The sequence below is a fragment of the Littorina saxatilis genome, linkage group LG13 (assembly GCF_037325665.1).
Source record: "Littorina saxatilis isolate snail1 linkage group LG13, US_GU_Lsax_2.0, whole genome shotgun sequence".
Taxonomy (NCBI): domain Eukaryota; kingdom Metazoa; phylum Mollusca; class Gastropoda; order Littorinimorpha; family Littorinidae; genus Littorina; species Littorina saxatilis.
Genome location: NC_090257.1, coordinates 26,648,434 through 26,672,951, shown reverse-complemented (window position 1 = coordinate 26,672,951; position 24,518 = coordinate 26,648,434). Strand labels below are relative to the sequence as shown.

The 24,518-nt window shown below is 41.3% G+C and overlaps 3 protein-coding genes across 5 annotated transcripts in view; 2 read left to right on the top strand and 1 right to left on the bottom strand.

The window, feature by feature from the left end:
* Positions 1–2,010, top strand: part of LOC138945393 (WD repeat-containing protein 36-like) — a 36,760-nt gene extending 34,750 nt beyond the window's left edge. For both annotated transcript variants that reach the window (XM_070316829.1, XM_070316828.1), the window contains exon 21: positions 698–2,010. In XM_070316829.1, coding sequence (XP_070172930.1) covers positions 698–850 — 153 coding nt within the window. In that variant the 3' untranslated portion in view covers positions 851–2,010. The remainder of the gene's footprint in view (positions 1–697) is intronic.
* Positions 2,011–2,103: 93 nt separating this feature from the next.
* On the bottom strand, positions 2,104–12,525 carry LOC138945396 (presenilin-associated rhomboid-like protein, mitochondrial). The gene is made up of 9 exons (XM_070316832.1): positions 12,454–12,525; positions 11,321–11,594; positions 10,500–10,646; positions 9,100–9,238; positions 7,366–7,515; positions 6,156–6,229; positions 5,291–5,401; positions 4,335–4,432; positions 2,104–3,925 (listed from the first exon to the last, which is right to left on the bottom strand). Exons 1-9 carry the CDS (start codon positions 12,510–12,512, stop codon positions 3,832–3,834), a joined length of 1,146 nt encoding a protein of 381 aa, XP_070172933.1. The 5' UTR covers positions 12,513–12,525; the 3' UTR covers positions 2,104–3,831.
* A 176-nt stretch (positions 12,526–12,701) lies between these two features.
* LOC138945391 (conserved oligomeric Golgi complex subunit 3-like) overlaps positions 12,702–24,518 on the top strand; it is a 30,149-nt gene continuing 18,332 nt past the window's right edge. For both annotated transcript variants that reach the window (XM_070316825.1, XM_070316824.1), the window contains exons 1-10: positions 12,702–12,868; positions 14,786–14,920; positions 16,023–16,084; positions 17,393–17,558; positions 18,244–18,318; positions 19,027–19,119; positions 20,301–20,429; positions 21,365–21,483; positions 22,370–22,496; positions 23,790–23,881. In XM_070316825.1, the coding sequence (XP_070172926.1) occupies positions 12,704–12,868; positions 14,786–14,920; positions 16,023–16,084; positions 17,393–17,558; positions 18,244–18,318; positions 19,027–19,119; positions 20,301–20,429; positions 21,365–21,483; positions 22,370–22,496; positions 23,790–23,881 (1,163 nt within the window). In that variant the 5' untranslated portion in view covers positions 12,702–12,703. The remainder of the gene's footprint in view (positions 12,869–14,785; positions 14,921–16,022; positions 16,085–17,392; positions 17,559–18,243; positions 18,319–19,026; positions 19,120–20,300; positions 20,430–21,364; positions 21,484–22,369; positions 22,497–23,789; positions 23,882–24,518) is intronic.

Genomic DNA, 24,518 nt, shown 5'->3' with positions numbered 1-24,518 from the left:
CCCCCACTCGGGGCAAATACAAATACCCGATTGTTCCGAGCGCTCTCCAGTCCACCCAGCTGGAAATGGATACCTGACCCTATTCAGGGCGCTCTCCAGTCCACCCAGCTGGAAATGGATACCTGACCCTATTCAGGGCGCTCTCCAGTCCACCCAGCTGGAAATGGATACCTGACCCTATTCAGGGCGCTCTCCAGTCCATCCAGCTGGAAATGGGTACCTGACCCTATTCAGGGCACTCTCCAGTCCATCCAGCTGGAAATGGGTACCTGACCCTATTCAGGGCGCTCTCCAGTCCATCCAGCTGGAAATGGGTACCTGACCCTATTCAGGGCGCTCTCCAGTCCATCCAGCTGGAAATGGGTACCTGACCCTATTCAGGGCACTCTCCAGTCCATCCAGCTGGAAATGGGTACCTGACCCTATTCAGGGCGCTCTCCAGTCCATCCAGCTGGAAATGGGTACCTGATCCTATTCAGGGCGCTCTCCAGTCCATCCAGCTGGAAATGGGTACCTGACCCTATTCAGGGCCGGGGAAGGCAAAGGCAGGGAGGGAGAGGAGACGGGCACCGCCCTCATAAAGCTGGCCCCAGAAAAGTTGAGATCTCCAACATCTCTCTCCCCTACGACCAGATGGTTATGGGAATACCTTTACCTACCTTTTTACTCAAATCTGCCTTTGATTTAATTTGTGCAGATACATCATGACTCGCTGCAGGACAACCAAGAACTAGCAGAGAAAATGGAGAAAATCCTGTCAGTTCTGAAAGATGCAGCACAACAGTTGGACGATGAGATGAAACAGTCGCTCTGCCTCGGCAAATACATGTGCTCAGCCAAATTGGGCTAAGCGGATGTGAAGCTGTGCTTTCTCTGGCCGACACGCATTCTACTACGCTGAGTTTTGTGGCAGCAAGAACATGCATGCCTATAGATCCGTCACACACTTTGCTGAAGCTAAAGAAAAGCAAGCATTGATGCACTGTCTGCCTTTAGCAAATGCATGCTATTCGTAGAAACACCATGAGAAAGGAGAAATGCGCTTTTATTAGTACAGCGGAACCCCTATTTTATAAACACTAGAAATTTGAGGGATGGAAGGGGGCTTAAAGTGGAAGTTATATTTCGCAGACATTATGAACAGAAAATCTGGAAACCAAGGTCTTTAAAAGGGGGTGAATTGTACACATACATTTATTTATTTTATTTTATGCTGCTTGTTATCGCGCGCATATTTCAACATACGGATTCAAGGCGCAGGGATTTATTTATGCCGTGTGAGATGGAATTTTTTACACAATACGTCACGCATTCACATCGGCCAGCAGATCGCAGCCATTTCGGCGCATATCCTACTTTTCACGGCCTATTATTCCAAGTCACACTGGTATTTTGGTGGACATTTTTATCTATGCCTATACAATTTTGCCAGGAAAGACCCTTTTGTCAATCGTGGGATCTTTAACGTGCACACCCCAATGTAGTGTACACGAAGGGACCTCGGTTTTTCGTCTCATCCGAAAGACAAGCACTTGAACCCACCACCTAGGTTAGGAAAGGGGGAAGAAAATTGCTAACGTCCTGACCCAGGGTCGAACTCGCAACCTCTCGCTTCCGAGCGCAAGTGCGTTACCACTCGGCCACCCAGTACATGTATAATTGTTTCTCCCTGTGGCAAAGGCAAAGGCAAACTCTGCCTGTGTTCAGAGATACACTAACAGATTCTGTGTGACCAGTTTGATGCATGTGCTACAGACTTTGTACAAGGGAAAGCCGATGCATCGTGAATAAAGTAAGACACACCATGAAATTCTATTGCGCCAAGAGAAAAGTACACGGCATTGTATGAATGGGACTTGTTTCTGTTTGATTCATAGATTGTGTGAATGGATGGAAAAGGTGGTTTAACTTTGGAGAATGTCTTGCTGATAATATGACTGCATTATTTCATGTGTATTTTCTGATGGGCGCTATTATTAAAGAGAAGAAATTAAATATTTGAAACAGGTATATTCTGTGTGTGTTTGCGGCTGTTTATGGTAGAACACCAACATGCATGCACATCTCTCATGTTTACACACACACACACATGAACACATACACTGACTAATTCAGCTTTTATGGATGCGGTCATCCCATAGGAATATGCAAATATAGGCATGCATATACACACACTAAAAGAATGCGAGTTGCAGATATTCTTATCAGATATGCTGTCAGTAAACTCATCATACACCACTTGCCTGTTTTTATTCATTAACAAGTGGATCAAAATAATCACAATCGGTCCAAGCCATGTACTTTTAAATCTCTATCATTGTTTCATTCAAAAGCAATTTCAGTTTGATTCACAGCAAACTATATATAAACAGAGATAAAATCATTTATTTGGCAATCTTATGGATTTGCACAAACATATTTCTCTCTGGAGGCATACATACTTTAATCTAGACGAGGAAAAAAAGAGTTGTCAAAACATTTCACATTGAAAAACGTAACAAATAATTTCTGGATGAGGGTTCTTATATTTTACACTCACAGGGACCTATATTTATTTGAAATATGACAGGTGACCATGGTAACACCCACTCTTCCTTAATCCGAAATGAAGGAAAATATACATTGATGCGCACATTCATGCAATACACAAAACCACAGTGTATTGAGTTCACTTGCAATCTTTCTCTCTCTCCGTCTCCTTAAAATGAGTGTGTACAGATTGCTCTTAATATCTCTCTCTCCATCTCTCCTTCTCTCTCACACGAAACACATGAACACAAACACACACACACACTCACTCTCATCTGAATTTCAAAAAGATAGCAAAATGAAATTATGACTGGTTCATTCAATACAAAAATGACACTGAATCTTCTTTTCTCTCTCTCGCACACAAACACACACATAGTTTGAGTAGTAACAAGCTGATCTCACACACTACTGTAGCAAACCTTCCTCAGCATATTTCTCAACAATGTACATGTATGGCATCCACTTCCAATCACATCGAACATCAACACAACATGTTCAAGACTTTCTGATTTGTATCTACGTTTTTTTGACATTTTCCATGAGTTTCAGCCGATTGCTTCAAGGAACAAAAATAATAAGAAGAAGCTGATTGATTCTGTGTCATTAATTCCTTTTCAACTTGATCTTTATGAATTCAGTCCCTATTAAGTTTGCTGAGAAGTTTGTATTGGTGCAGCCTTCAATGGGAGGCAAATACGCAAGGAAGAGAGAAGTAGCCTTATAGTGGAGATACAATTACCAATGATTTTAAATTTACACATAATTCTTTCTTTCATAAACCAGCATCGCAACGATAAGAAGAAAAGATGCACCCCAGAGCTAAGTGATATGAAAGCATATTCTTTCAGCTTGAACCTCAAAAATTTCTCTGAAACTGTGCCCTGAGACTTCATGAAAGGAAAAACTACAGGCAATTGTCTGAAGATTCTTGTGTGTGAAAGTAGTAATACAGCAGAACCCCCTTTTAAGGCCCTCTCCCTCCCCCCTAATTTAAGACGTTCTCCCTTATAAGACCCTCATTTCTCACATGTTTTGTTCATAGCCTCTTGTTAATTTACCTCCATTTTTAAGACTCTATTAAAACCTGATTTTCTTAGATTTTTGAAGGCTGTAAAACTAAAAGGGAGGTTACTCTGTAGATAAATGTAAGTGTTATGCCCTCACGGCAAAGCCATTAGGGGTATGTGTTCCACTGTAGAACCAGCACAGGCCTCTTATCGTTGATGCTACCTTGACACAGGGGTTGCGAGACCCGGGAGTGTTGTTGGGAGGAATCACGTCACTGGACGGACTGTTGCATCACTTGCTGGGTTGGCCCCTCAGCTCGTGCCACCACCGCATGACCCCCTCCCTGTTGTTCCAGATCCACTTGTGGCCGTACGTTGCGTACCAGCTGTGGGGGGAAAAGAGTGTGACTTTTGAGTGAAAATAAAATATAGAAACGAAGTGAGAGAGGGTACAGAGGAAGTGAGGGGGGAAGAGATAGCAAACAAAACAACACAAACAAGAAGGGGAGAGATTACAATAATCTTCCAAAGCAACTTTCCTCCAAATAGATAGAGGAAGCAAGAGAGAGACAAAGAGAGAGAGCACAAGGGAAAAAGCAAAAGAAAGACAGGCCCACAGAAAGAAATTGAGTGAGGGAAGTTAAACAACCAAATGCAGTAGCCGCCTAGACGACTTGCATCATTCTTTCTTGCAAATTCATCATCACATCACAAATCTACCTTTTGACACCCCGAACATGCCCTATCTCTGCAAGGAACAAACAAAATAAGAGGGAAAAAGAATGAGACGCTCACACTCCAAAGAGGACGCCCCCCAGGTGAGCGGCGTGGTCGAACATCCTCCATCCCATCACCAAGCCTGCCGTGTCCAGCAGCAAGATGAACTTCAGCGCCTGTAAGGTAAGGGATGGTACAGTGAGGTAAGGTCTGGTTAGGCTAGGCAGGGTACAGTAAGGTCTGGTTAGGCTAGGCAGGGTACAGTAAGGTATGGCAAAGTATGGCGAGGTAAGGTATGGTAAGGTAAGGTAAGGTAAAGTAATATATGGTTAGGTAAGGTTGGGTTTGTGAGAGTTTGCACTTGCACGCATGTTGTGTTGTGTTGTGGTGTGGTGTGGTGTGGTGTGGTGTGTTGCGGAGTGTTGCGTTGTGGTGTGGTGTGGTGTTGTGTGTGTGACATGAAGTGAGGAAGCTTTAGAATAAATGTTGCTAGTTTTAGTGTATGTAATTTTCATTGCTGTCCAGTGTCATATTTTACTTGATGTCGTTGATCAGTTTGTATAGATGCGATTGTTGGGTGTGCATCGCTGGAGTGAATGTTTGATCCAAACCGCAATGCAATGTCAAGACAAATTCCCAACCTTAATTAAAGATTCTATATTCTGCATTCTGTTTAATGTTAAATTAGGTAAGGTCAGTTTAGGTTTGGTAATGTGAGAAAAGTAGGGAAATGTAAGGTAAGGTTACGCAAAGTAAGGTAAGACAAGGCAGGAATTAAGCATTAACTGGAAAATCCTGGCCAATATCTCAAAATATCAGAAACGAAACCATCAACCGATCCTACCTATCGGTTAATATTTCCTTTGACCACTTTCTTCCTGACGACTGCAATGCATTTACCCAGGTGTTTTTTGTGGTGTAATTTTACAAGTAGACGTGACATCGTGATTCAAAACTAATTTTCCTATGAATATTAATTTTAATATGCATTGTAAGCCAATCTCAATCAATGTGTAAGTTAATTTACAACTTACACTGCTTGCCGAGAAGGAATGAGGGTAGATCTCTCCGACGAAAGCGATGCTGAGACGAGCATCAGGGTGGCTCACACACACAGCGCCCAGCAGACACATGATGGCACCGGACTGGCGGAAAAATAAACAACACATGAATATATGATTGTAACACGTACAGTGAAACCCCCTTTTAAGACCTCCAAAAATCTGTGAAAATCAGGTCTTAAAAAGGAGGGAGTTTTTAAAATTGGGGTAAATTTGCTGAGGTTATGAACAGAAGGCCTGAGGAAACAGGGTCTTATAAAGGAGGGAGTAATACATTTGGGGATTTTCAAAGGGGGGGGGGGGGGGGGGGGGGGTCCTATCACAGGATAGGTTACTCCCTATAGGTAATGCCATATGACTGTTTACTTTGAAACCATAAGGCCATATTGTATCAGGAATAAAAAAGAGACATTGTTACCATTGGTAGATATAAGCAGAACTGTTCTATTTGAAATGATGGCCATACCAGGAGTGAAAAAGAGACGTTGTTACATAGGTAGGTATAAGCAGAACTGTTCTATTTGAAATGATGGCCATACCAGGAGTGAAAAAGAGACGTTGTTACATAGGTAGGTTTAAGCAAAACTGTTCTATTGGAAAATAATGTTTCAAGACCTAAAACGTATTTGGCACTAAAACAGCAGAGGTAATTTTAGACTTTTTAAACAAAAAATCGGAGAAAATAAGATCCTAAAATGAAGGGCGTCTTTAAAAGAAAGACGGGAGAGTGTGAGGGTCTTGACTTCTTAAATGGGGGTTCCGCTTTATTAAGAAAATGACAACTAGGTTATAACTATTTTCACCACCTCAAAAATAACCAAAAAGAGAAAGAACTCACTGCTCCAATAGACGGCGCAATGGCTCCGCCACGCAGCACTTTGTTCGCGAGACTGGCAAAGGCAGATATCGATGCTGAAATTATCAGAACAAAAGAGCAACAATGTACACCAATCAGTATACATAACTAAAGAAAATATAACATCACTTTATGGTTCACACATGCACACAAACACACATGCATGTACACACACAAACACACATGCATGAACACACACAAACACACATGCATGTACACACACAAGCACACATGCATGTACACACACAAACTCACATGCATGTACACACACAACAAACCCACATGCATGTACACACACAAACACACATGCATGTACACACACAAACACACATGCATGTACACACACAAACACACATGCATGTACACACACAAACACACATGCATGTACACACACAAACACACATGCATGTACACACACAAACACACATGCATGTACACACACAAACACACATGCATGTACTCACACAAACACACATGCATGTACACACACAAACACACATGCATGCACACACAAACCTATGCACACATTTATGTGCACACGCACACACACACACATACACACAAGCATAATTTAGCATGCTCACACAAATTGCACGCACATACACACAAACACACAAACAGCATCCTCTCATTCCTGATGTTTTGGCAATGATGAAAAGTAATGAGTACACCGTTGGTGATCATGGTTGTGAGTACACCTATTATTCTTGGACTTTGCAGGGCAGTCAGGCAGCAATATCCTTCCATGCATTATTTGTTTGTGTGGTTCATGAAAAATGTGATATCTTATGCTTGATCTGATTTGTGCACCATGCCATTCGACACAAAGTTCTCTATTGAGAAAGACAGAGAGAAAGAGATGGCAACATCTATAAAGATGGTTTTTTTTATTATTGTATCACGGGTTCGAATCCAGACAGGGACGGAAACGGGTCAACTTTGTGTGCAGACTTAGAGACGGTATCCATGTCCCACCTCCGTGGTACATAAAAGACCTCGGTCATTCTGCCATAAGTGCAGGCGGCTGATTACACTTAGACATGCACACACCTGGGTAGCGAGACTCTTGTTGCTGCTAGCTTTCCACTGGGAGGAAGCGACACGAATTTCCCAGCATTTGGATAATAGAGTAAATGAAATGAAATGATATTTCACAGTATTATGTCTGCATTATTTTGGCAGTGGAACCGACCTGCACTGAGGTAGACTGCCATCCACTGCTCACGGCCAAAGAGGTTGAGGGAGATGTTGGCGAAGGACCAGAGAACGTACATGTTGGCCGCTATGTGCCACAGGTTGAAGTGACTGAACGCTGACAGCAACATCGATATTTGGGGGTTGCCTGCAGAAAAAAACATAAGACTTTCAAAACAAAACCTGTGAAAAACGTTCCATTTCAAAACGCAACACAGTGGAACCCCCCCTTTAAGGCCTTGCTTTTTGAGTATTTCTGTTCATATCCTCTGTAAATTAACCTCCATTTTTAAGGACTCCTCCTTTCTTAAAATTGTTAAAGTCTTAAAAAGGGGGATTCCACTCAGTATACAAATCTAGTGGAACCCCTAGTTCCATATCCCCCATGTTCCAACTCATTTCCTTTCAAAAACCCTGTTTTCTCAGATGTTTCTGTTCATAACCTTTGTACATTTACCATCATTTCAAGACTCAATCCTTTTTAAGACCCTCTTTGCAATCACAGTCGAATCTCTTATTTGGCCAAGTATTTCATGAGGAAAGGGTGCAAGGCTGGGGACTTACAACAGAGACAGACAGCTAAGCTTGCTGCGATCAGTCACACTCCCACCCACACAAACTCAGACACCCTCTTTGCAAATGACAGTCGAATCTCTTCTTTACCTGGCATTCTGGAAAAGTATTTCATGAGGAAAGGGTGCAGGGCTGGGGACTTACATCAGAGACAGACAGCTAGCTAAGCTTGTTGCGATCAGTCACACACACACACACACACACACACACACACACACACACACACACACACACACTCTCTCAGCCACCCTCTTTGCAATGCAAATAAGATCACTTATTTACCAATACCTGGCATGCTGGCAAAGTATTTCATGAGGAAAGGGTGCAAGGCTGGGGACTTACATCAGAGACAGACAGCTAGCTAAGCTTGTTGCGATCAGTCACACACACACACACACACACTCTCAGCCACCCTCTTTGCAATGCAACTAAGATCACTTATTTACCAATACCTGGCATGCTGGCAAAGTATTTCATGAGGAAAGGGTGCAAGGCTGGGGACTTACATCAGAGACAGACAGCTAGCTAAGCTTGTTGCGATCAGTCACACACACACACACACACACTCTCAGCCACCCTCTTTGCAATGCAAATAAGATCACTTATTTACCAATACCTGGCATGCTGACAAAGTATTTCATGAGGAAAGGGTGCAAGGCTGGGGACTTACATCAGAGACAGACAGCTAGCTAAGCTTGTTGCGATCAGTCACACACACACACACACACACACACTCTCAGCCACCCTCTTTGCAATGCAAATAAGATCACTTATTTACCAATACCTGGCATGCTGACAAAGTATTTCATGAGGAAAGGGTGCAAGCCTGGGGACTTACATCAGAGACAGACAGCGAAGCTTGCTGTGATCAGACACACACACACGCACACACACACATGCACACACACACATGCACACACACACACACACACACACACACACACACACACGCGCACACACACATACATGCACACACACAAATGCACACACACACACATGCACACACACACACACATGCACACACACACACATGCACACACACACACAGCTAAGCTTGCTGTGATTAGACACACACACACACACACACACACACACACACACACACAAGCACACAAGTTCAGCCACCCTCTTTGCGATGAAAGTTATATCTCCTATTTACCTGGCTTGCTGGCAAAGTATTTCATGAGGAAGGGCTGCATGGCTGGGGCCTTCCAACACAGAAAGACAGCAAAGTTTGCTGCGATCAGTCCCATCACCATCTTCTGTCCGTCAGACATGTTGTTCCACATAGAGTTCATCTGAAGAGAAAAGAAAATTATGTAAACAATTTTTTTTTAAATAAATATATACAAACGCTGCATTCAGTGTACTTTGACCCACTGCCCCTTTGGGAAGATGGACAGGTGAGCACTTAAGATACAGATGATGAACTTGTCCAGGAATTTTCCAGGAAGAACTCAAGCGTCTTGCCAGCGAGTTTCTTGGAGAATTTTGAGATAGGTCTGCATCATAGGTGTTTGTCTGTCTGTCCACTTGAAAGACCACTGGGATGAGCTACAGTTTGTTTGTTCGTTCATGGGCTGAAACTCCCACGGCTTTTACGTGTATGACCGTTTTTACCCCGCCATTTAGGCAGCCATACGCCGCTTTCGAAGGAAGCATGCTGGGTATTTTCGTGTTTCTATAACCCACCGAACTCTGACATGGATTACAGGATCTTTTTCGTGCGCACTTGGTCTTGTGCTTGCGTGTACACACGGGGGTGTTCGGACACCGATGAGAGTCTGCACACAAAGTTGACTCTGAGAAATAAATCTCTCGCCGAACGTGGGGACGAACTCACGCTGACAGTGGCCAAGTGGATACAAATCCAGCGCGCTACCGACTGAGCTACATCCCCGCCCTGAGCTGCAGTGAATGTAACATTTTGTTTTGTCATAAAATATGAAAAGCTCCAATAACCTAAAAATTAAAAAAAATGTTGGTGTCAGTATCAAGATCTCAGAAACAAAGGGAAGTAATCACTCTAAATATCGACAACAACAGTAAATGAGAATAATCGGAACCTGAGTCTTCTGGCACATGAGAGAATAATTACCGATTTTCACCTTCTTTACTCAGAGCTTTCATTCTTTGTGTCTAAGATCTTACCATGAGCACTTTACTTAACAAGGCAAATTTGATAGATTCTTGGTACTATTCTCATCTTGCATTGATCTGGAGAAATATGAAGGGTATTCAGAAGTCTGTCCCACTCTACAAACACCTTATAATGAACTTAATGTAAAGTCTAATTGGAATGGGTTACTTGTACAATATCAGTTTCTACAAAAACAATTTAAGTCTTTCATATTTGCCAGATATAAATGGTTTAGTCTCAAGGGCACTTTAAACAAATTATAATTCATCTTTCGAAAACTGGAACTTGTTAAACCATTACAGACTTAGCCCTTTTAACCATGGGTGCAATATGCTGGGTATCATCACTTATATAATTGTGCCAAATTAATTAAGATTACACTTGAGCGTATCAAGATATGAACCATATGCCTGCCTTACGTGTGCCCGGAAGCCCATTTCCTTTCCATATGTGGGCTCAAACATCTGCCCAAACTGACGATCAAGTCCTTTCATGACTTCCTGAGCTTGTTGTCGCAACGACTCATACTGCCATATCATGGAGCCAACGAAACTAGAGCCACACACCTGCACAGTAAATAACAATAAAAACCACTTTATCATCCATTGAAAATGAATACATGTACATTTAATTTAAAATGGAAAATTGTTTTCCTCACAATCTAAACATGCATGTCCACTTTTTTAAACATACACTATTTTTGTTGTAAAACATTATTTAGACATTCAATATAAATAATAATAACACACACACACAACATACAGCATTTTCCATAATAACAGGCAAATTAATATAACATTAAAGTGCACAAGATAAAAGCCAAATCTCTTTGAATAAACGCTGCCTAAATGGCGGGGTAAAAACGGTCATACACGTAAAAGCCGTGGGAGTTTCAGCCCATGAACGAACAAACAAACAAACAAAATCTTTGAATAAACACGGGAAAAAAAGAACATTTATCAAGATCGCACAAGTTCAAATAGGAAATGAAAGTGCAGGCATGGGGCTTCCCAACAGATTCCAGAAACAGTGTTTGGTGAACCCCACCAGTTTATTTTGCTTGGCTATAGTTCCTCACCCTCCCTATATGGCACCACCACCCCTGCTGCCCCTCCCCTCTCCCAAACACACACTCACTGAAAATCTGACAGGTGATAGAAAAGACGCTCAGTTTAAATGAAAATGACAGTTAATTTTTCGGTCAGAAGGTTACAAAATATCATTAACTGTGCTAACTTACAAACGCTGTAAATGCAAACGGCCGCAGCAAACCAGGCCTTTCATTTTTGGAACCAATCTTAATGATTGTGGTGTCTCTGTTTCTCCGTGACATGAAGCCCCGCCAAAACACACCACTTCTGTGTGCAGTCCCTTTACGTATCCAGGCATTCTGGCCGAGGCTATGATAAAACTTGGAACTCTGACAGAACTGCAAGAGGGGGGATAATGCTGGTCTTCCCGCGCTGTGGAGTGTTTGCCCCGAACATGACGTCTGTACGCCAGTACTGAATGATCTGAAAAACACAACACAGTGTACAGTGGAACCCCCCTTCAATTAACTTTATGACCCCCTCCCATATCAATTTTTTTTTCTTATAAGACCTTTTTTTTTTATTTGCTTCCGAGGTTTTTTTTCATAAAATAACATTGTAAATTTATCTCCATTTTAAGATCTACTCCCTTTGAAGACCTGCTTGTTAACATGTTTTGCGCTGTCATAAACTAGCTGTATAAATGTTGAAGAATTTGTTGTTATAGCTTTGAGCAAGACTGATGTTTTTTGCACAAGTTGTTCTCAATGGTATAGTTTGGGCTGTTGAAGTGGGGGACTCTACAACTGGGGTCCCCATGGTGGGCAAATCACATGCATCATGCTTGATTTAACGTGCAATATTACGATTCATTTGCAATCAATGGTTTTGTGGCACCATTTTCTGACTTCAATCAGAGCAACTGAATACTGTCTTCTGGTATTGCATCATTTAATTCAGCTTCAGTTCAAACACAAGGGTAGCCTATCATGAAGTACTTTATCATCAGGTATGACATGCATTTTTAGTACGATTATAAAAGAAACTACGAATCTAAATCATAACGTTAGATTGTAGTCAACAAAAACTGATGCTTTAGTCGAGCAGAGCAACTGTTTTTAATCCTAAAAATAAACAAGTTTCATGTTAGGGTCAACTCCATCACAAGCAGAAAAACAACTGTCAAAGTCAATGGTGAATGGATTTGCAACTTTCGTAACTATGTTTACATCATAATAAAACAGAATTCAATACAAGTCTCACAGATTTTCAAAAACTAATATGACTGGCAATGTATACTTGATGAAACAAGTCCGTGTTTTTACAAGAAACAGGCACAAACCTAGATATTTGCTTGTATATAACACGGCAGCATGACCGATAGCAGACGTACGCCGCCATGACAGCTGTGTTTATCAAAAACAATAATTTACAACAGATGAAGTACGCAAATATACATTCCAAAACCATTGGATACATTTAAAAACATAGAAATAGGATTCGGTTGTTGATGGTTTGAAATTCGCCTTGCTGATTGTTATTATTAGAATTTCTAAATTGAGATTCGTATTTTGTACATAACCTGTTTGAAGATGGCTGACACGTCGCAAACTCGGCCTGTCAACCAGCGGGTGATACGGGATAGACTGTCTCTGTGGGAAGCAAAGACAAACCCCATCGCTCCTTTGAGTGGAAAGCAAAAAGATGCACTAATAGAATTAACTGCCATCGCTGCAGAGAGGCCGATGCCTCCCGAAGTGAGTATTTTTGTTCTGATAATTCGACCCAACCCCCTTCTTCAGTTCTTCTTTCTTGTGTGTTTCCAATCCAAAATCGTAATCACGGCTTAGCCTGCCTGTTCTCAATTTGAGGTGGGTTTAAAAAAACAAAAGTACCAACAAAGACCAGTTTTATGAACCTCGGGAACAAATCTATTGTGCCGTAAGTTCCCAAATTCTCAACCTTCGTCTGTCCAAGTAGGCAATACCGACATCTCTTTCTCTTCTTCAGCTAGAAACCTCGGCTTCACCATCTCCTCAGACATGACACTCAACAAGCACATCTCCAACATCTGTAGGTCCGCATACTTTGAACTCCGCAAGATCGCAACCATCCGCCATACTCTGTCCGTTCAAACTACAAACACTCTAGTCTGCTCTCTTGTTCTTTCTAAACTTGACTACTGTAACTCTCTTCTCTCTGGCTGTCCACTCTACCTCCTGCACAAACTACAGAAAGTTCAAAAGTCTGCAGCACGCCTGATCCTCAAAGCACGAAAATATGATCATGTCACACCACTTCGCCGCACACTCCACTGGTTACCCATCCAAGTCCGCATAGAATACTAACTGTCCACTCTCTGCTTTCACTTCTTCTCTGCCTCGTCTCCTGTTTATTTCTCTGAACTTCTCACTGTATACACTCGTGCTAGACAACTCCGCTCCTCTTCTGATAGCCGCACCCTAGTCATCCCACACACAAAATCAAAAGCATATGGACAACGCACTTTTGCATTTTGCGCATAGATCTACTCAATGGAACTCTCTCCCCTCTCACATTCGCCACTCTCAGTCAGTACAGTCATTCAAGCGAGCACTCAAAACTCACCTCTTCCAGAAACACAACTCCTAAAGTCGCAACATTTTGCCATCCTGTTCTGAAACGGTTCCATCTCTATTCAGCTTGGTTTTTTTGTCTTTTGTTTTAAATTATTATAAATATAATTTTTCACTGCAGTAGTCCTTTAACTTTAACCCTTAGCTGTAAGCTAGATATGCACAAGTCATGTCGGTGCCACATAATGCTGACACACATGTTCCTGTGCATAGTTTATGGATAATCATAACGTGTAGTTGGGAAGTTAAGAGTAGAAATAATTAGTATTTAGTGTAGGAGGAGGGTTGGGGGTGGGTAGGGAGGGGGTGGGTATGGTTTACTTTGAGCAGGTCGGTTTCAGTTTTAATAAACAATTCTAGAGAATTGTGTATCTTATATTTGAGTCTTTCGTGTTTTAGACATTGATGCATTTAATAGTTTTAACGAGTTGCCTTTTGTTTTATCATTCTGGTGTTTATCTAGATGTGCTGTGTATCTTATAAGAAGTTCGAAGTTATTTTTTTTTAGCTTTTATGGTCTTAACAGTTAAACATGTATTACGTTATCATTAAGATTCATGCTTTGTTAGCACTAAGCAGTTGTTTTAATCAGTCTGGTTTTCTCTTGTTTTCATCTTATGAACATTCTAAATGTTAGACTAACTTATTGTCTTGTACAGAATAACAACTGTGTGAATGGTGCTATACTGAATGAAAGAGTGTGACATGAAGTTCTTGTATATCATTGTAAAGAGTGTGAATGACGTTTTAGTTTAGATGTCAAGCGCTTAGAGCAAGCCTTTTTAACGAAAGTTTTTGATTTAGCGCTATATAAATGTTATTATTATTATTATGTCTGGATCTGTAGATCTGGATCGGCTTAACATTATTTACAATTACAGTTGTTCAGTTGCACTTAGAAGTTACAGAACAACTTGTACTTTTATTTACAACATGTGAATGAGCAGGACTTGACTATGAGACTGCGTGTGTGTCTGTGTGTGTGTGACCTTTGTACTGTGTTATACTAAAGAAAATTACCTTTGCAACAACTCATGCAAAACATTTGATAATTTGCAGCTGCCAGAGGATGACACACCACTGCTTGCTATGCGGCCAACACAACAACCATCCGACAGTGAAGGGGAGAACACCCTGGGTGCCTTTATACAGCAGTCACTGCCAGGAGGACAAAAGATAGAAAATGCACAGCAGGTGTGTGTTGCTGTGTACATTATGATACAGTGTTGTTGCCAGGCCTCGGTCTTCGGTCTCTGACGCATTCCTTTCTGATTTGACGCATTGGACCTAGCCTTGTCTGGTCGATAGACCGATAGTTTTTACGTTTTAGTGGTCATCTGACCGATACATATTCGTACAAGGCGGACAAGGTCTGCAGTGAATGGAATGGGGGTTGCAAAGTCCGAAAACAAACCCCGATCAAAATGCTCATGTTTGCTACGACTTACGAGTGAAAATGCACTCGGTGCCGAGTCCGTGTTTGTCGTCATTGACACTCGAGGCTGCGTTTACGGAAATACCCGATCCAGCCGGTGTACCTATTTACCGAAAACGGCACAAACAGCGGACATTTCATCATTATAATACTACGGTATGGTAATGAGAAGATCAGGCAGGATCCCTACTTTCGCACACCGGGCACTGTATTGGAAAGGGTAGGCCAGGAATGTCAGGCTCTTTCTCTGCCAAAAATCAGCAAATGAGCGCCATACACTAATTTCTGTGAGAATCAGATAATAAAGTGTTATCATTGTTCAATGGCTTTATTGTCATTTTTGCGTAAAAAGATAGATTTAACTCCGGACTGTAAGTTATTTTGAATTTGCATGTATCAAAGGTATGGCGATACAATTTGGACCTATTGTTTTTTTAAAGCCAGGACAGTTGGACCTATTGTAATTTTTAGTGAGGTCCAAATGACCTATTGTCTTCTTAGGCTGGCAACAACACTGATGATACTACGTGTAAACTTCATATTCATAGTCATACAGTGAAACATTGACTGCATGGATGAGGTCACATATTTGCATGTATTATATATATATATATATATCTATAGCAATGTCTTTTTGTATTGAACTTGAATTCCGTACTTCTGATTTAACATTTATGTTGTTTATGCATCAGTTGGCATGCATCTGTCTGTGTGTGATTGCTTGCTGTGGAGATATATGTGGTGTTTGTGTGTGATTGCTTGCTGTGGAGATATATGTGGTGTTTGTGTGTGGTGGGGTGGGAGGGGGGTGGTTGAGATTTTTGTGATCAATGGTAAATTATTGAATTGTTTTGTCTGCAGTTTTTCTCCTGGTTTTCACAACTGGAAGATTCAATAGAGCATGGAGAAGAGGAACAGTACAGGTAAGATAATACATTTGCTTTGCGTAAAGTAGAGTTAAACAAGTCGCGTAAGGCGAAAATACAATATTTAGTCAAGTAGCTGTCGAACTCACAGAATGAAACTGAACGCAACGCAGCAAGACCGTATACTCGTAGCATCGTCACTCCACCGCCCGTGGCAAAGGCAGTGCCCGTGGAATTGACAAGAAGAGCGGGGTATTCGTTGCGCTGAGAAGGATAGCACGCTTTTCTGTACCTCTCTTCGTTTTAACTTTCTGAGCGTGTTTTTAATCCAAACATATCATATCTATATATTTTTGGAATCAGGAACCGACAAGGAATAAGATGAAAGTGTTTTTAAATTGATTTCGACAATTTAATTTTGATAATAATTTTTATATATTTAATTTTCAGAGCTTGTTTTTAATCCGAATATAACATATTTATATGTTTTTGGAATCAGCAAATGATGGAGAATAAGATAAACGTAAATTTGGATCGTTTTATAAATTTTTATTTTTTTTTACAATTTTCAGATTTTTAATGACCAAAGTCATTAATTAATTTTTAAGCCACCAAGCTGAAATGCAATACCGAAGTCCGGGCTTCGTCGAAGATTACTTGACCAAAATTTCAACCAATTTGGTTGAAAAATGAGGGCGTGACAGTGCCGCCTCAACTTTCACGAAAAGCCGGATATGACGTCATCAAAGACATTTATCAAAAAAATGAAAAAAACGTTCGGGGATTTCATACCCAGGAACTCTCATGTCAAATTTCATAAAGATTGGTCCAGTAGTTTAGTCTGAATCGCTCTACACACACACACACACGCACGCACGCACACACGCACATACACCACGACCCTCGTTTCGATTCCCCCTCGATGTTAAAATATTTAGTCAAAACTTGACTAAATATAAAAAAGATATACTGTTTGTTTTCTTTTTAAACTCAACTGGCTTTGCATGCAGAATGGTGGAGTTAGGAGGAGGGGGGACAATGAATTCAGAAGTGGTGTCACTGTTAGAGAATTTAGGGTGCAAGTACAACAGCTGCGCCATCACATTTTACTTATTTCAAAATTTATTTGCATCTATTTATCAAATTTGTTTGTTTGTCATTTGACATTTATTTATTGATTGTCTATTCGAGATTGTGCTTTTCATTTTGTTTGAACAGCAACAGACCTAATCTGACTTCTCTGTTATTTAGAGTAGAGTGCTGCTTTGTATACAATGAGCAAGGTCTTAAAAAGTGGTGTGGCAGTGTAGTTGCAAAAACAGTTCAAAAGAGGCTGCGTGAGTTGTGTTTTCGTTGTTTCTGCAGACCGTACCTGGACTCTCTGCGTGGTTACCGCGAGCAGTGCGACACAGTGCTGGGGGAGGTGACCCAGTGTGTGGACTTTCTGCGACAACTCCACCAGCAGTACATCAACGTCTCCACCAAGACCAACGCCCTGCATGACGAGTGTGAACACCTGCTGGCCGAACAAGTGAGTTGTATTGGAACCCCTCTTTGAGTTCTGCCAAAAATCTGAAAAAATTAGTTTTTGAAAGAGAGGGAGTCTTGAAGTGAAGGTGACTTTACAGATGTTATGAATGGAAAATCTGAAAAAGCAGGGTCTTAGATTGGGGATTCTTAAAAGGGAGGGTGGGAAGGGGAGTGGAGGGTTCTGTTGTATTCTCTTCATAGCAATCAGTCTGACCTCGCTCATGAAATAAGTTTCAAACAATATTGGTTGGTGTAGGTTTGTAAACTGTTTCAATTGTTTAAAACAGTTGATCGGCTTGGCTGATTCGGTGCAAATTTACTGTGAAGAAATCTGAAAGGACAATAGTGGTTGGCCCTGTGAAGTTACGGCGGAAACGCAGGTACAGTTTTAATATCAAAAATGAGGGGAGTAAATTCACTGTCACAACACTTGTTCAGTTTTGGATGGAAACTACTGACGCAGTTTAGCATAGAAAATGAACAAGTTTGTCTATTACAATGATTGTATTTGTGCTTAGTTTGTCTATTACAATGATTGTATTTGTGCTTAGTTTGTCTATTACAATGATTGTATTTGTGCTTAGTTTGTCTATTACAATGATTGTATTTGTGCTTAGTTTGTCTATTACAATGATTGTATTTGTGCTTAGTTTGTCTATTACAATGATTGTATTTGTGCGTTTCAGACCCGACTGATGAACACAGCAGAGAGTGTGAGCAACAAGCTGTCGTATTTCAATGAGTTTGACACCATCACGACAGTAAGTGCCGGCCTGTGCTGTTTGGTTGACGTTTCGCTTTATTGAAGTCATTCAAAATCATTAGGTCATCTATGACGGGCGCAGTTGCGTAGTGGATAAGACATCGGCCTCCTTATCCGAAGGTCGTGAGTTCAATTCCAAGTCGTGGCTGCCTGGTGGGTTAAGAGTGGAGATAGTTCCCATCTCCGAGGTCAAATTATTTGCAGACCTGCTAGTGCCTTATCCCCCTTCGTGTGTATACGAAAGCACAAGACCAAGTGCGCACGGAAAAGATCCAGTATTCCATGTCAGAGTTCGGTGGGTTATAGAAACACGAAAATACCCAGCATTCTTCCCCCCAAATTGGTGTACGCCACCTGAATGGCGGGGTAAAAATTGGCATACATGTACAAATCGACTCGTGAAAAAACATGAGTGAACGTGGAAGTTTTAGCCCATGAACAAAGAAGAAGAAGAAGAATTAGGTCAACCAGTTCATTAGTCAATCTATGTCATTCTGTCACAAGATCAATCTATCAACAGTCAGTCAGTTAATCAATCAAAAGTGTTCTGCTGTGAGAATCTTTTAGGAATGGAATTCCCTTTTCCCCTTCTTGTCAAAACTTCTTTTTTTTGTGAAGGTGCGTTTGAAAGTTTATGTATTCTTTTGTTTTGTGTGGACAATAAGGAATCTTAAGAATGTAACACTGTCTGTTGTGTGAATTTCAGAAACTGTCACGCCAAACGCTGTCTGTCACCAATGAATCATTTGTGCCAATGCTGTCACGCATGGACGAGTGCATCCATTACTTGAGAACAAACGTAAGTTTTTGACTCACATGCGACGTCCGGAAAACTTTAACGTTGGATATTTCTTGGACACTATTCAGTCTATCAGTACCAAATTTGGCAAGATGGTGTATGATGACAAGGCCCCAAAAAACATACATAGCATCTTGACCTTGCTTCAAGGTCAAGGTCGCAGGGGCCATAAATGTTGCCTAAAAAACAGCTATTTTTCACATTTTTCCCATTTTCTCTGAAGTTTTTGAGATTCAATACCTCACCTATATATGATATATAGGGCAAAGTAAGCCCCATCTTTTGATACCAGTTTGGTTTACCTTGCTTCAAGGTCAAGGTCACAGGAGCTCTTCAAAGTTGGATTGTATACATATTTTGAAGTGACCTTGACTCTGAACTATGGAAGATAACTGTTTCAAACTTAAAAATTATGTGGGGCACATGTTATGCTTTCATCATGAGACACATTTGGTCACATATGATCATGGTCAAGGTCACTTTGACCCTTATGAAATGTGACCAAAATAAGGTAGTGAACCACTAAAAGTGACCATATCTCATGGTAGAAAGAGCCAATAAGCACCATTGTACTTCCTATGTCTTGAATTAACAGCTTTGTGTTGCATGACCTTGGATGACCTTGACCTTGGGTCAAGGTCACATGTATTTTGGTAGGAAAAATGTGTAAAGCAGTTCTTAGTGTATGATGTCATTGCTGTCAAGGTCAAGCATGTGAGTCGTATGGGCTTTGCCCTTCTTGTTTTATGATGATCTGTGCTGTTCAAACTTTAATATTCTATTTTTCATTACTTAAGAAGAAATGTAAGTTCTTTTTTGATGATCTGTGCTGTTCAAACTTTAATATTCTATTTTCCAAAAGAGGGTAGAGAATGGGTGAAAGGGGAGGGGCCTGGGAAGGGGTGGCATGAAGAGGGTTGGGTAGTTGCATAAATGTATAAATGGTTTTTTTCTGAATAGAAGTCCGAATGTCCTTGTCAGCAAGCCTGTCCTCCCAGCCGGTGTGAAAAGAGATAGAGAGTTGTATGTATAGTGTGTGTATAGATTTCTTTTTGTGTGTATGTGTGCGGAGAGGGTTGTGTATGCTTTTGTGTGTGTGTGTGTGTGCATGCCTGTGTGTGTGTGTGCTCGCCTGAGTGTGTGTTGAATGTTACAGTGAAGGATATTCTGCCTTGTTTTAGCCTCGCTACAAAGAGTCTGAGATCTACCTGGCCAGGTTCAGCCAGTGTTTGTCAAGAGCGCTCAACCACATCAAGACCTACGTCACAAACATTCTCACAAACGCCACACAACAAGTTCAACCCAAAAAGGTAAGTAACTCTGCTGTTTGCATTCAACTTCATGTAGCTTTTCTGTAATCAAATCTATTTAAGTTTGTAAGTTTTACACGTCTGTTTGTTGGTTTGTGCAAGTTAGCAAGCCTGTTGAAAACATACTTGTATTTGTAATGACAATGAGGTTAATTCACAAAAAGAAATACTGAACAAAAATAGGCATAGTCCCGAATGAACCCCATGGAAGTAACGTCACACACTAGATGTTATTCATGGAACCGTGAACCTCACACGGGGCTAAATCAAGTTACAGTGGAACTCCCCTTTTCAGACCTCAAAAACGGGCGGGGATGTAGCTCAGTCGGTAGCGCGCTGGATTTGTATCCAGTTGGCCGCTGTCAGCGTGAGTTCGTCCCCACGTTCGGCGAGAGATTTATTTCTCAGAGTCAACTTTGTGTGCAGACTCTCCTCGGTGTCCTAACACCCCCGTGTGTACACGCAAGCACAAGACCAAGCGCGCACGAAAAAGATCCTGTAATCCATGTCAGAGTTCGGTGGGTTATAGAAACACAAAAATACCCAACATGCTTCCTCCGAAAACGGCGTATGGCTGCCTAAATGGCGGGGTAAAAAACAGTCATACACGTAAAATTCCACTCGTGCAAAAAAACCACACGAGTGTACGTGGGAGTTTCAGCCCACGAACGCAGAAGAAGAAGACCTAAAAAAAAATCTGAGAAAATCAGGTCTTGAATTAAGGAAAGTCTTAAAACGGAGGTAAATTTACAGGTGTTTTGCACAGAAAGTCTGAAAAAAACTGGGTCTTAAAAGAGAGGAAGTCTTAGATTTAGGGGGTCTTTACAGGGGGGTTCCACAGTTTTGCCAACAAGTGAGATCCAGTGAGAAACACAAATCCTTTTCACCACATGGCTGATTGTTTTTCATATTTATTTTATGCCCTTGTTAACCAGGATGCCCCGCACATGACGGACAACGCCTTCACTCTGTTCTACGGCAAGTTTCGCGCCAACGCTCCACGTGTCAAGCCCCTCTCGGAGCAGCTGGAACTCAGGCTGGAGAAAGGCCCGGAGTAAGTACAGCGCTCTGAAGATGGAATGTGGCTGCCCAAGCAGTGAAGAACTAAATGTACTCGTTAGCATGGCTCATACAGTAGTTATGCTGGTACTTATTTGACTGTGTGAAGAAGATTTAAAAACAATTTTCCCGTGCCATATAAGACAGTTAAGTGCCAACTTCATGACAAAAGCATACAGAGGTTATTAAGATGTGGCATTTGACTTTGAGAAACTTTCACTTCCTATCACATACTGGTGAATGTCTTGATCTGTCAAAGCAAGACTAGAATTGAGTGGCACTGCTTTCAATGCTACTGCCTCAGCATTTAAAGTGTACTGCTGTACTTGATTGCATTGTACAGCCTGTGTATAGTGTGTTAAACCTGCTATTATTACCTGCATTAATAATATATGAACGTAGCCTAATTGTGTTGTCTGTGTACAGTTATAGACAGATGTTAGGTGACAGTACATCAGTGATATTTCTCTCAGGGTGTTATTTACGCCTGGCATAGTTACCTGTACTACTGTACATGACCTTGACCTTAAGCACGTCCTTAATTGTGCTCGAAATGGACTTGGCGAAGCTTTGCGAAGTCTTTATGCCGAAAACCCGCTGCTGTAGTGAAGTACTTTGCACCCTACTTCGCTTCGCAAGTTTTGACATGCGAAGCTACGCTGTAGCTCAGCAACGAAGTTGTTCTGTTTGTCAGAAGAGTGCTTTTTGATTCAAGATGGGCGTATAAATCACACTCGTAAGAGCAGAGTGCATTCCCTTGGACTTGGCGAAGTTATGCTGAAAGTAGTTCAATTAAGGGACGAATTCTCGTTCCGGAAGCTTCGCGAAGTGAGCTACGTGAAGTCGACAAGGACAGGCTTTATTGTACCATCTGTGTGCAGGTATCGACAGGTTCTGGGTGACCTACATCAGTGTTACTTTTCTCAGCGAGAGTTGTTACTGACACCCAGCATCACCACTACCATCACAGACCTCGCCTCCAAACACACCCGTGACCACTGCGCCCTGGTAAACACTACACATTATTTGTCATTTTGTCCCAAATATGACATTTGACTCAGATCTCGCCTCCAAACACACCCGTGACCACTGCGCCCTGGTAAACACTACACATTATTTGTAATTTTGTCCCAAATATCACATTTGACTCAGATCTCGCCTCCAAACACACCCGTGACCACTGCGCCCTGGTAAACACTACACATTATTTGTAATTTTGTTCCAAATATCACATTTGACTCAGATCGAGACAGTGAACAATAGCGTTGTCTCAGAGAACAATGACGTTGTTAAATGTCATATTTTGGTCAAAAATACAAATAATAATAATGATAATAATAACTGGACATTTTAAAGTGCCTAACCTATGGCTCTAGGCCCTTTACAAAAGAACATATTTATATATATACAGAATAGAACAATTAAAAGTACAACCTACACAAAACAAATTCGATCCATTTTGGTGTGAATTCCTTTTATTTTCTTCGATTGAATGCACCCAAACATGCACTCTTCTGTAGTCTCGGCTAGTCGCTTATCTGATGTCACATGGCCGAAAGAAGGGAAATCCAGTGTTCAATCGATACATTTGTAACATGCTCTTTTGTTTGTTTCTTTTAATGTTAATTTGTTTTTGAGGTGATTTGTTTAACCTTAGGTTTAGAAGTATTGTTTCTTTATTATTCTTTATTGTATAGCTGCTTTTGCATTAATACTTTTTAATTGTGCTTGTAAGTTGTATGTTTTGTCTTGTCCGGGGCCCGGTAGCTCAGTTGGTAGAGCACCGGACTTGTGATCCTATGGTCGCAGGTTCGAAGCCGGGCCGGGCCGGACACGGGTCAACTTTATGTGCAGACTCACAGATGGTATCCATGTTCCACCCCCGTATCACCCCTGTGGCACGTAAAAGATCTCGGTCATTCTGCCATAAGTGCAGGTGGCTGAATACACCTAAACACGCAGACACCTGGGTAGCACGACTCTGTTGCTGCTAGCTTTCCACTGGGAGGAAGCGACCCGAATTTCCCAGCGATGGGACAATAAAGTAATGAAAATGAAAAAAAAAATAATAATAATCTTTTTAAATAGGCAAGAGTTGGCTGTACATTTATTCAGTCTTCAGAAGGATCTCTCATTTGCCCTTAGTTCAACATTTTCACATGTTCGACTCTTCATCCAGACTTCATATTTATATTGTGAGACAATCAATAGCTAGAAGTTAATTTTTTATTTAACATTTATCTCTCATATTTTTATTATTAATGTAGTATTTTATTTTGATCCCATTGGTTTTTCTTTCAGATGCGCAGCGGCTGTGCCTTCATGGTGCATGTGTGTGAGGATGAGTACCAGCTCTTCTTCAACTTCTTCTCCAAACCTACGCCGGGCCTGGAGTGAGTGTTGTGTTTGACTGTGCATTTAGTTTACAATTAGTTACTCACTAGGAAGCTGTGTGCAACAGTATCTTTATCACTTCAAAAATGTTGTAATACAGTCGATCCTGCCTCTGCGACCACCTCTCTTTAACTCATTCGCTGCGTGTCGGAACTGGAATTCCGACACCTGTGTTTAGCGTTGGCTGCGTGCCGGTACTTGAGTTCCGACGGATATCACGAATTTTTAACGGTGTAAACGGTCCTGCTGACCAAGGGAAACAACCCCTGCAATGAACTTCTATCTGTCTACAGTGGTACCATTCACTGTAAACAGTTCCTTCCCTTAAATTGTTGGGATTAATAAAAATTTTGTTGACGGTGTGCGACCCACGTGTTTTGACTTTTCCAAGATGGCGGATCGTTCTGCTGAGACGTAGTAACTTGAAAAGAGTGCTAGAACGTGTTATTCAGTACGGTTCTGATCTTGACCTCAGTGATGATGATAGTGGAGATGATATTTTAGATTCTGGTGACGATTTTGTGCCAATGGACGATCATTTGGGTGATGATTCGGGCAATGCAAGTGTCGATCATGACATTGTGTATGATGAACCCATGACGTAGAAAGTTTTTTTGTTTTGCTTCAAATTGGATA

What these genes read in the sequence shown, in the direction of transcription:
- LOC138945396 (XM_070316832.1), bottom strand. Translation starts at nt 12,512, where the DNA reads ATGGCGGCGTACGTCTGCTATCGGTCATGCTGCCGTGTTATATACAAG. An exon ending in CGTTTGCATTTACAGCGTTT is followed by an intron (nt 10,647 to 11,320) that starts GTAAGTTAGCAC and finishes TTTACTGTGCAG; the next exon opens with GTGTGTGGCTCTAGTTTCGT. An exon ending in ATACTTTGCCAGCAAGCCAG is followed by an intron (nt 7,516 to 9,099) that starts GTAAATAGGAGA and finishes TTTTTTCTGCAG; the next exon opens with GCAACCCCCAAATATCGATG.